Below are 13,229 nucleotides of genomic sequence, written 5' to 3' on the forward strand. Positions count from 1 at the left end.
TCTGGAGACTTTCAAGACCTATCTGGGTGTGCTCCTGTGTGATTTGCCCTAGGTGTTCCTGCTGCAGCAGGCGGGTTGGACTAGATGATCTTCAAAACTCTGCTCCAACCCCTATGATTTTATGATTCTACATATCAGCTGTAGGCAATATAAACAATAATTCCTTGCTACCATGGCTGAGTTTTTCTTTTATTAAAAAAACAAGCAAACAAACAAACACAAACCAAAACCAGTTATAACCAAGGCCTAAGGAGTTGGTGGTATTTTCATCAATTTGAGTAGCGAGTCTTTGTCTCAATTACATGAAAATATGTGGACAACTGTGCATGCATTTTGCAACATAGAAATGGTTTAACCTTGATCTTCTGGTTTCCTTCTGTGATTTCTCATGGTTTAAAATGCCACTACCTTTTTATAGTCAATCTAGCACAGCAACAAGTGAATATATGAAGATCAACACGATACACATTATTTTTTTTTTTTTTTGGAACTAAGAACTATCGGCTTGCTTGGAAGTCAAGAGATGGTGTATTACCTTTGACATACATTTGGATGAAATGGAGACTTCTGTTATGAATTCTGTAAAATTTTTAAGCAAAAAAATGAACTAGAATTATCATAAAGTTAGCTTACTGTATGTGCAAAGACCTTAAAAAAAATTATATATTTGTTGTGCTCTGGCAATTATTTTTTTTCTTACTTTGAAAAGCAGGAATTAATACAATGGGTATAGAGAAATGTTTTGAAAACCCAATAGCAAGAGTTAAAAAATACACAAATTTCAAATTTAACCATTAAATTTTAAGTGTTTGAGTCAGATGCCCAAATTTTATAATGTCTTTCAAGTTTTTTTTTTGTTTTTCAACATCACTATGATATAGAACACTCTACAAATCTGTTTTTGTGAATGAAATTTTTATTTACACACTGTATCCAGAAGCAGATACATAAATCCTTATACAATTATTTTTCAAAAATGTGCAAGAAATTACTATAATTTTGTTTACAAACCAAAACACATTAAAATCAATGGACTTTGGATAATTCACTCTGTGGTGTGCTTAGTACAAATAGTGCACACCTGGTCTGAAACAGAGAAAAGTGTAAACTACAGCAATCTGGATTGCAAGTATTAACTTCATGGCACTCCATCATCACTATAAAAATTCTTTAACCCAACAGGTATCTATAAAAAATTCTTTAAGATTTTTTCATTATCTGTGTAGAATTTAGAACACTTACCAGATACAACGCCGTATTTCCAATATTATGATCTACCATCTAGCCCATTTTTAAATTTATAAAGAATGCTTGTAATTTTCATGCTTTGCAGTCATAAAAAGCTTCTAAGAAATTAAATTGGCAATCATTAATTTATTCATAGCTTAGTTCAGAATCTGAAAGCTCAGTTACAGAGAAATACCTCTCATCAGCATCATAGCCCATGTATTGCTGGTATGCTGTTTCAAATTTCTAATTCCAGTATTCACATAGATGAAATGTATAAAATCAAAATTTGCAAAAATTTCACTTAGCCCAGCAGTCAATACTCACAGAAAGAAATTTACTTTAACAAAATGCAAAATCAGCTCATCTGAGAACAAAGAGTTTAATTAACAATTGTATTTCTGATCCTTCTGGCACAGAAATATTTTGATGAAACGATGGCATTCACTATGTCAACAGCAGGATAAGTGCTATATCCTTCAAGTAGATCAAAGAATGAAATCACTTTCAGTTGTTTGTAACACTGGCTTAAAGAAAAAAAAATAAACAAAGGAAATTGTGCAACTTTATTTTTCTATTTCCAAATGCAAGGTGTCGTTTACCCTTCTCACTGGTAAACCAAACCATGTTATCAATAACGTCAATCATTTCAGATGCTCAAAAAAAGTTTTATTTCAAAGTCTCATTTTCAAAATTTTTGTCCACAATTTAATTGCATAAAAAGCATACCTTTAGAACCCCTAAACTGTTGTGCTGAATAAATAGTCATATTTCTACTCTATAAGGATCATAGTCAGTTAGCTTTTATTCCTAGTGTATATACTTCTGAAGGTCCCCAAAATATCCTCAATAATTTTGCTTTTATTTGTGAAGGACATTTTGCTCCCCTAATTTTCATGAAGCAGAAGTCAACAGTTTTTGTGGTTACTCTGAGTACTTCTAAACTGTCCATAACTAAATGTTACTGTGTTCCTTTAACATTAATCTTTATTATAAGAAATTCTAAGTATCTAATGTTTTGGAAGTAATTTTACTGGATTCCTTCTCTTGGATGGCCAATCACATCAGTATGAAAAAATACTGTGAGGTTCTGATTAATGAAACCTGTAAAAATAAGTATTTGCATCTAGTTACTACTGATGTAAAATATTTTGAGCTTAGCATAATTTTTAATTTAGAAACAAAGTGCTACATGGTACTCCCATCCTAGGCCTCAGCCACTTTACAGTGTTCCTTTTGTGGAAGCTTTATGGGGGAAGAAGGGAAATGACAAACTTCACCCGATTTAAGTTTGCAGATGAAGAACACAGCAAGGAAGGCAATCCAAAAACTGGATAGCTGAACCAAAGTTTAAAAAAACAAACAAACAAAAAAAAAAACACAAAAGAACCAACATGTATGAGTGAACAAACTGAAATTTATAAAGGCATGGGCAAGAAATTTAGCATGTCTGTTCTTGCACGTTTTTCAATTCAGCAGTATGACCAGGAAAGTATAGCTCCAAATACTTAAGTTTCAATGCAATGACTGCTAAATTAATGCATATGGTGTAGTATAAGCATATGTTTAATGCATTCAATAGTGGTATTAAATGGTGAAGAAAATATTTAGTATACTATAATCTTTCAAGGATTCTGCAGAATGCGTAGGTCCTCTAGCTTGTATGGGGAAATAATTTTTAAAGTGAAGAAAATGCCAGAGGTTTTATTCCAAAAGTATGCACCTGAAATTCACAAAAATTATTTTCTTTTTCCTCCCCACAGACAGAATCAGATCACTGTACCATACAACAGGTTATTGTGCCTTTTTTAATAAAGTTAGTGATCCTGATTCAAGGGGCAGCTGGTGAAGGGGGAAGTCAGTAGAGGGGCGGGGGGGGGAAACAAAATTCACACTTTCATATATATATCTCAGTGGCAGAGCCAACAAGTTACGCATATAGACTGTTCTAGATTTTTTTAAGTTTAAAACTTTATCAGACTAAAGAAAAAATCCTTATTCTCACTCCCGTAGAAGTAAAGGCAGCCTCTACCTACCTTTGATTTTCTTTTTTTTTTATTTTCTAGTTAAACATTATGGTCAAAAAATAAATTAAAAAAATATAAATTTTGTCTATCAATTCAGGCAACCCAAGATGTAGTGCTATTGCACCACCTTGCAGCAATACTGTATTCATTTCTAAAGACTCATTTTAGGGGACAAAAAGGCTAGATTAAACAAGGAGAAGAAAATTAGCTAAACAAGAAATCTGTATCAAAGATGAACCCCATTTTCAAAGTTGATGCTTACTGACTAGCAACTCCTACCAGAGATTGGGAAGATGACATTCTAAAATATAAAACAGGGGGGCAGAGGAAAGCAAAACAAACCTCCCTTCCAAGCTAGCCATGGCCCCTTTAACAAATAACTTATAAAAATGATAGAATAATGGGGGAAAAAAACCCTGAAAACAGGAAAATGCCATGGATTAACCTTGCATGATCAAAATATTACAGTGTAGAACCTGTACTCCCCCCTGAAAGTCTTTTTTTTTTTCCTACAGAAAGCTAGAATAACTGTAAGTTCTTCAAATGCCAGAATCTTTGACAGGTATCATAAACATTTTTGTAATTGATTCAATATATCACATGTCAAAACATTTTTTATGACACTAAACGGAAACATTTTCTGTGGTCAGTGTACATCCAAATCCCTTTTCCCCATAATTTGAAAAGCTATGAGAACAAAGCTTTAGAAACGGATTTTAAGCATCTTCCATCCAAAATGTTATCAGTCCTGTTCCTTCCTCCCCAAAGGATATCCAAAAAAAAAAAAGGGGGAAAATTACCCAAAGGACATTAGTGATTACTGCATTTCTGAAGTGAAAAAAAATGCAGAAAGTAGTAACATTTCAAGTAGCTTGAATGTATATTATAGAAATCATACTAGTAAAAGTTTTACCCCATTCCTAAAATGGCTTATATATTATGTTCCCGTAATAACAATTCCAAGAGTCTTCCTAAAAACCCAGGAAAATTCCCACCCTGCCCCCAAGACAAGGTAGGAGGGAAAAGGACAGAAAAAGGAGACCTGGTAGGTGTTAATTTATTTAACCAATGGCATGATTTTTAAAAGGTAATATTTGACAAGACCCCAACACCGCAATTTCTGTACATGTACTACACATTGACTTTCATAGACTTCTTTTTTTAAAGGCCATTTTCAGAAAGAAAAAATACTGAGACAAGAAGAAGGCTCAACCAACCTTCTCAAACACAAAAAAGTGTACAGACAATACAAGGCTTAGGAGAAAGGTCGTTCTTTTTCCCAAAGATATGCTGCATAACCATGTTCTTATAACACAGCTCTGTCTATAAGTTCTACATTAGGGCATATCTCTATAGAAATTTATAATTAGGATACTAAGAAATAGTTTTTAACATAGATGTAAATTCTGCAATTTAGAATACCAACTTTTATCCATGATCATTTTCTTCAAACAGGCTATTTTAAAGGGAAAAAAATTCCATTCAACAAGTTTTATTTGACTTTACTTATGGTTGAATACACATGATATGTGCTTTCAATGCATAAAAATCACAGTGGATAGCAGCAAAGGACTTGGGGGAAATTAAGGAGAATTTGATCATTCACATTGTGATTAATCTGCACATTGATGAAAGATAGCTATTTCACACTTCTGAAAATAAACTTGAGATCACTCTTTCAAAAAAAAAAAAAAAGAAAGCCCCTCAACATACACAAAAACCCTAAAACAAACATAAATCCAAATGCATTATGTTTCTTTTACACACAAAAACGAAACATTTTTATGGCAGCAAAATATTTTGATAATAGTGAAAGTCTGTAAACTGTAATTCAATCTCTTTTTGTTCTTGTCGTTCCCAAAGTGCAAGATGCAAGATTCCCACAAGCTTTCAGTAGTGCTTTTCCTGTAAATAATCCTTCATTTTGTTTGGCAAAGGCAGTTTCTGAATCAGGTCTATTCTGGTGTACTGACGTATTACAAAACGACATAGGTATTGTAAAGAGCGCACCTGCATAAACCGAGATACGGGATTTGTCAGTCTCACTGGGTAAGTTGCAGATCCAGGCAGTCGCGACCTCGAATAACAGAAAGCTCCATTTTCTGAGTCCCTGATTGAATGTTCAATTAGGTCAACTATAGATGTATGTCCCTCCACATCTGGTTGTTCATAAAAGCTAAACCTACCATTTGAGTGCTCAATTCTAGTGTGAAGAGTTTTTCCATGTGAACGAAAACTCAAACTTAAAAGATAACGATCATCAGAACTATCTCGAACAAGAAACGAGCCATCAGGCACATTAGCTAATTTTCCCTCTGCCTCCCAACGTGTAATTGGGCCCCAGTACCATCCTTGTTTTGCAAGTTTTTTCAGTTCTTCTGTGAGACTTGTCACAACCATAGGACCACTGTTCTGTACAGAATCATAAACTCTTCCAACTCCAGGGGCAGTGTTAGGATCAAAATTCAAATGGCAGCGCATACTTTCAGCCACATGGGCATCGGTGCCATTCAATCCATTGAAGTTCCTTTGGATTTGATTATTCTGCATTGGAGGTAGCAAAGGTGAGAGTGGAGGGACATCACTGTGATTAACTCTTGGGCTCTGTAACATGACTCCTGTGGTACCAATCAACAAACCATTCACTGTCTGGTCCACAAAGATATCTGGTGCAACAACTACATCCTGATCCACTTGGCTCTCTTCTTCATGGAAAACATTTCCCCCCACTTGAGAAGAGACAGTTGAAACTTCCATGGGTGAGGAACTATCCAGACAATAACTTCGTGATCCTTCCAAAGGATACATTCCCTCATCTAAAGGCACAGTATACTGAATGTAGTCCTGAGGCATTAATCCAATAACTACAGGCACATGTTCATCAATATGAAGATGCAAGTCCCCGTTTTGAGACTCGGTATTTTTTAACATGTTGTTTTGTTCCTGGAACGTGCTGTCTGACTGCAAGTCATGGAAGTCTTTTCGAACACCATTCAGTGCTGGGCTTGGATTAGAGGAATGGACCAAGGCCTTGACTTTCACTTCCATTTTGATGCAAGTCTCTTCTGAATTTGTAGGTCGAAGGGGCCATGGAGTTGGGCTGTAATGATGATTACGGAGGGAAGTGGATCTCAGAGGTCTCTGAGTTCGCACATCTTTGAAGGTTATTGGAGCAGATGAGGAAGAAAACGTGTCATCATCTGCAGAGCTTACAGATGGTGTGCTGCCTTTGCCTTTCTGTTTTTGTTTTGCTGAAAGCCTCCTTTTTAACGTACCCATTAAACTTTCACTTTTTGATCTATTTTTGCCTCCTTTTTCATCTTCACTATTGACTTCACAGCTAGCCAAATCTTTACCGTAGCAGCTGCCAAACAAGGAGTCATCTTTTCCAAATTCACTTAACGATGGCTGCTGAACCACTACAAAGTCGCTTTCATCTTTACTTTTATTTAAGTTGAAGGACTTGCGAATTGTTTTGAGACTAATTTTCTTCATTATGACAAGTTACCAAGTCTGGCTGATCAGCAGTGCTTGTGGTGATACAGCGCTAACACATGCTGAGCAGCTTCTGCTTCATTTATGTGTTTTATACAGCCTCATTTAACTTGAAGAGCCATTTCCTGGAAACAAATAAAAAAAAAAAAAAATTAACTTCACAAAATAAATATTTTTTTAATTATTCATAAGTGTTTCCCCCTCTCCAAAAAAAGATAGAAATTGCAGTACTTAAGGAACAGGCATCAAATGAAAATAAATACAGAGAACTGACTTGGAAAATTAATCAGCATAGACAGATAGACAGACAGACAGATAGATAGAAACAGAGAACAGGGAGGTGATCCAGGACAGCCAGCGTGGCTTTACTAGGGGAAAATCCTGCCTGACCAACCTAGCGGTTTTCCATAATGGAGTGACTGCATCAGTGGACAAGGACACGTCATCCATCTGGACTTCTGCAAGGCCTTTGACACAGTCCCCCACAACATCCTTCTCTCTATGTTTAACAGTTATCAGTTTGATGGGTGGACTGTTCAGTGGATAAGGAATTGTGACTGGATGGTTGCATCCAGAGGGTAGTGGTCAATGGCTCAATGTCCAGATTGAAAACAGTGAGAAGTGGTGTCCCACAGGGATCTGTACTGGTACCAGGATTGTTTAATATCTTCATTAATTATGTTGACAGTGGCATTGAGAGCACCCTCAGCGAGTCTGCTGATGACACAAGTTGGGTGGTGGAGTTGATATGCCAGAGGGATAGGATGCCATCCAGAGGGATCTGGACAAGCTGGAGAAGTGGGCCTAGGGGGACCTCATGAGGTTCAACAAGGCCAAGTACAGGATCCTGCACCTGGGCTGGGGGGAACCAGAGATATCAATACAGGCTGGGGGAAGACATTCTAGAGAGCAGCCCTGTAGAAAAAGACTTGGGGATACCAGTGGATCAAAAGCTGGACATGAGCCACCAATGTGCAGTTGCAGCCCAAAAGGCAAACAGCATCCTGGGCTGCATCAAAAGAAGTGTGGTCAGTAGACCGACTCTGCCCCTCTACTGTGTCCTGGTGAGACCTCACTCGCAGCACTGCATCCAGCTCTGGAGCCCCCAATACAAGAAGGCTGTGGACCTGTTGGAGCATGTCCAGAGGAGGGCAACAAAAATGATGAGGGGACTGGAGCACCTCTCTTATGAAGACAGGCTTGAGGGAGTTGGGGTTGTTCAGCCTGGAAAAGAGAAGATTCTGGGGACCTTATAGTGAGTGACCTTCCAATACCTGAAAGGAGCCTATGAGAAGGCTGGGGTAGACCTGTTCACAAGAGCATGTAATGATAGGACAAATGCTAGAAAAGGCTAGATTTAGGTTGGACATTAGGAAAAAGTTCTTTAATGTGCAGGTGGTGGATCACTGGAATGGGTTGCCTGGAGAGGTGGTGGAGGCCCCATCCCTGGAGACATTCAAGATCAAGCTTGATGGGGCTCTGAGCAATCTGTTCTAGTGTGAGATGTCCCTGCTTTATTGTATGGGGGTTGGACTAGATGACCTTTATAGGTCCCTTCCAACTCAAGACGTTCTATAATTCTACATACGTATGTATTTTCAAATGTTAAGATACTACTTTTATTTTCATTTTCTTATGACAGATGCATGCAGAACCACAAAATTTAATGTTTTAAAATACTGTTGTTTAATATGAGCTCCGTATGTTTGGAATAATTGGGAAATATGGAAGTACTGAAAAACAAACATGAATAGACTACATTTAGTGGGTTTTATATGTCTGAAATTTGGCATATCAGGATAGCTGACCAAGTACAGTACTTAAGAAAAAGCTACAGACACAGATAAACAGTTACATGTCAATTAAAAGTAGACTCAAAATGTATTTTTGACCACCTGTTCTGAAACCATTTGGATTTTGCCATCTTACCAATTTACAGTACGCTTTTCACCATACGTAAATAAATTAACTTACAAAATTAATGAAAAATGTAACTTCAGAATTCTATGCTGCTCCTAAACTGACCAAGTGAGCGTGTTTGTTCATTTGACAAATTTAACTGTGCCTTTCTGTATGCTGTACCAGAAGCCTGGAAACCCTCACATTAGCCCCACTTGTGAAATCCACCATGTTCTCCAACTGCTTCTGACCGATATCCACAAGCTGATATTATTTCCACTTTACCAGTTAAGTCCCCTGATCCTTGTGGGAACTACCTCATAGTTTGCAACTCCTAACCTTAAAAAAGCAAGCATGGAACAAAGTAAAATCTGCCTTCTATCGTATGGATAGAATAAAAGAACATCACTGCATTGCTGACTGGGGAGAAAAGATGTATAGAGCCCTAAACTGTCTAATTCACCCATTTTTTGTGTGTGTTTAAAAAGAATTAGTTACCTAAATTGTGGCTGAAAGAACATTTGTTCGGTTTCTCCATAAGTAAAAAGCTAAACAAGTCACTTGAAAGAACAGGTTTTTCTCTCATACTACTCTTTCTCTATAAAAATGTGGCTTTTTTACAAATGAAAAGCAAATATCTAAATATAACCTCAACAGATAAATCTCTGCGGCAGCACACAGAGAAGTCAAGTTTTTTTACTTTGGAAATAACTACTGATCCTGCATCAGCAAAAAAGTTATTTCCACCTATCAGCTTACCAAATGCACAACTCATTACATGTATCATTGTAACACTGCATGTAAAGAAATAATAAAAGTTTTAAGTTCAAATATAAACTATATAAAGGACATCCATATAACCAAAAGTCTAGCTTATTCATCCACAGAAAGATGATAAAAATCTAGCAAATGGTAGTCTGGGTCAAAGCTCTCTCCAAAGTAAACAGAACACACCTACACGTGAGAGCAAGCCTCTAAACAAGTCTATGAGAACCACTCTACTTTACACCTCTTACAGGTATTTCAACCAATACAGGAGTAAGCAAATATACCCTCAAGTCAAATACCCCAATAGATCCAGATACACTTTTTCCTTTGCATGTATTTAAAGAATATCAGTAATTCTGCATATTAACGTGTTTAGAAGAGCTGTATAAACAGTCCTTATTATACGATACACTTGCACATTCGCAAGTATAGAATTTTCCACTGTCTACATATAAAAGAGCTGAAGCAGAAGAACCCAGCATGCACCCCTTCTTGGAATACGTTAAAATGAGTTACGCAACTTCTTCACAGCCCTCAGTGCTGCAACAACTTTGCTAGTATTTTGTACAAATTACAGCATCACTGAAGTCTCCCGCTGATGTGCTCTTCCAGTGCCACCTGCTGTACAGTGAATTTAGACAGCCTAACTAGCAATACCTCTTGAAAATCTTCTGGCAGGTATTTTGCGACTACAGACAGACTCAGAAGTATGCCAATGTGCTCTCAAAACCTGGTGGCTAAGTATGCAGAAATACCTGGAACACAAATCTTGAAAACAGGAGACTGACACTCAGAAAAAGAACGAGATGTTAACACACAGAATAATGAGGCAGAATGAAATTCTGGCTTACGAACTTCCATCACAAATCCTGCATCTTGGAATCTTTAAAATTATGCTGGTAGACGAAACATAGGCCTCTTGACAAAAACTACCAGACCACCACCCAGCAAACACCATGGATCCTTTTGTGCTTATAGAAACACTCTAAATTAAATTTGTGTACCTTGTTTTGAAGTACAATAGCAGGTATTAACCACATACAAATGTGAAATTATTAGCAAAGAGAATTAAAGCTAAAACATTACAGGCTGCTTCTCCGAAATCTGAAGAGCAAGTCATATGACTCTATATTAATTTTTAGTGTGGTGGCCAGCACTGATTTATGAAAAAAATTGCAAGTTTAAAATAATTTTTTTTAAAGTTTGTGCAAATCTAGTTTGAATATTGCAACACTTGAGAGTAGTTTCAGTTTGATGCTACAAAATTTTTCCATGGACTATCTTGATGCAGTGTTTCCAAAAGTACACCAACAAAAAGTTTTCTTATTTACATTTATATGGCCTTTATTCATTTATTTTTTACACTTGTAAGTTCAATGCACTCATTTCCCTACACAGATAATATAAATAATGCTACCAGAACATGCTACTATAGAAATAAAACAGTATTAACTTTTAAGAGTTAGGACAGAAAACATCATACTGGAAACATACAGCAAAATACAATGCATGGTTGAACAAAGAATTGTCTTTAAATAACAAAAATGGAACTACTAATCAATGATGCTTCAGTTAAGGTAGACTTTTCTAAAATAAACACTTTTATTTCCATAAAGTGAAGCAGCAGAGAACTCAACTTGGATTTTTTTTTTTTTTAACCCATGGCTACATTATTCCTAAAAAGTCTGGCTATCCATTAATAAAATCTTTATTCTTACACTAAATCATAGCAAGATGTATCATTTATTATTTCCATTTATTGTATTTTTAACATAATTATTTATATTAAGAAAATAACTAAAAATACATTGAAAGTAAAAAAACTTGCTATATTCCAGGGGCATTGCAAAGCAGCAGGTTTTCATTACAGTCAGATAATGAATCCTAGTCTAATTATCTGCAGAAGTCTGAGGCCTTGTTCCACTCCTGCCCCCCAAACTCTCACTGAAATATATTAGTGCATTACTTGGAAAGGGGTTTCAAAAACAGCATCTTAAGGTAACATGTATTTCAAGTGATACATTTTGGAAATTCCTAAGCATCTAAATTTATTCCTGAATCTATTAATGTAAATTACTAAGAAGTTGTTCTCCGTACCTGTTCCCGTTCATTTTACTTCCATAATGAAGTCTGTATCACTGGAAGTTATTTCTTCAAATGAGTAACAGAAAATATTGACTTTAGATATTTTCTGCCATGTACTTGTTAGTTTCAGTTTGTATTAGCACAGAAACTACACATAAAATACTCATTAAGTAGAGAGAGATTAAATATCTATTTCAAACACCGTCAGCTTCTGATAGAATGTGTATACATTAAACAGCAGCTTTCAGCTTTCTCACTATACATGCCATTAGCATATTGAAGATGAGAGGTTTTTTCCCTTCCCTGAGGTTCAAGTAAATTTCTATATTGTATTACTCTAGCATGAAGAATCTTTAAAATAACCTAAATTGCATTGCATCCTTTTATAACTTGAAAAGAAAACAAAAAAAGGGTTTAGCAGTGGCTTGCTTGCTAATGGATGAACACTGTTTCAGCATAAGACTGCAAACTTTTAAGCCCATCCTCTCCAGCATACCTGCTTTTCTAGCAAGTGTGGAGAAGCTCAGATGCACACCGTCATATAAAATTGGAATAAGGTAAAAAAACAGATGAGAAGCTCATCTGACAGTACTTTATAATCCTAACTATTCAAGAGTAGTTAAACCCTCCTATTTTTATGCCAACTAATAAAAAACCTGAATGTTGAGTAGATGTTATTCACCACAAATTTAAACTTCTACCATCTAAATCTGAACAGCTGAGGAAAGTACTGTCAGTTTCTCTAGAGACCAGTATAATTAAAAAAATTACAATTTAAAAGAAACAAAAAAAAACTCCTCTCAACACTAAGTCGTATAATTATTTTTATTTTTTTCTCCTTTTCCAAAGCTTAAAGAGAAAACAGCCCATAGGTGCTCTTGTTCTCACAACATACAAAGCAATCCTAATCACTATTACCAACCTTTAGCAGAGAATAAGCAAGGTACAACTTTGGTACTAAGTAGAAAAGTAGGGTAAAATAATAATGAAAACTTGACACAAATGGATTTTTCTACACCACCATTAGTGCAATTAACTGTACACAAAACCAGGAACAGAACCACTCAAGAAGTCTGCATACTTTCGACTCCTTGCCTCTAACCTGCTATTGAAAAAGGATGTCCCTTAACAACTTGATTTTCCTGACTTTTTTTTTTTTTTTAAACACTACTTTGTCCATGGCCGCTTCCAGTAAGACTTGTTCTTCTTTCCCATATTTGGTTGCAGGACAGAATATTTCTATCTGATTGGTACTTTTCCTCTGGGGAGTAACTGAAGAGTGTTAAATGGCATTTGTATATTACAGTTCATCTGTGTATACAGAGCCTTGTAACTACAATAATCTCATCACTACAACAGCCAAAACCAGTTACTAACAGTCCTCACCCAAGGTTACTGTCCTGGCTCAAAGCAGGACAACTTCACTTACACAGGGATGGCTGATTGGGATGCATGCCTGCTCCTGAGCTACCACAGACAGATACACTAACCTGATAAATTACACTGAAATCAGCACCAGCTGGTATCAGCTCAAGAACACACAGCATTACAATACCAGTGTTGCTTTTAGAGTAGTAAGCTCTGGGGGGGGAGCTGAGTGGATGACAGCCAGAACAGTAACCCCTTCAGCCACTCCTGCTACATATCTCTAACCAACTGGGAATCAACCCATAAACAGGGAACAAACCAGATTGTACTTTTTATACATTTTAATAAAAGACTGGCATA

General features: G+C 36.3%; 1 protein-coding gene across 1 annotated transcript in view; it reads right to left on the minus strand.

Annotated features, from left to right (window-relative positions):
* Nucleotides 1-898: 898 nt before the first annotated feature.
* SOCS6 (suppressor of cytokine signaling 6) overlaps nt 899-13,229 on the minus strand; it is a 29,327-nt gene continuing 16,996 nt past the window's right edge. The window contains exon 2 of the mRNA XM_051611653.1: nt 899-6,874. Coding sequence (XP_051467613.1) covers nt 5,145-6,749 — 1,605 coding nt within the window. The 5' untranslated portion in view covers nt 6,750-6,874 and the 3' untranslated portion in view covers nt 899-5,144. The remainder of the gene's footprint in view (nt 6,875-13,229) is intronic.

This window comes from Apus apus, chromosome 2 (assembly GCF_020740795.1).
Source record: "Apus apus isolate bApuApu2 chromosome 2, bApuApu2.pri.cur, whole genome shotgun sequence".
Classification (NCBI taxonomy): Eukaryota; Metazoa; Chordata; class Aves; order Apodiformes; family Apodidae; genus Apus; species Apus apus.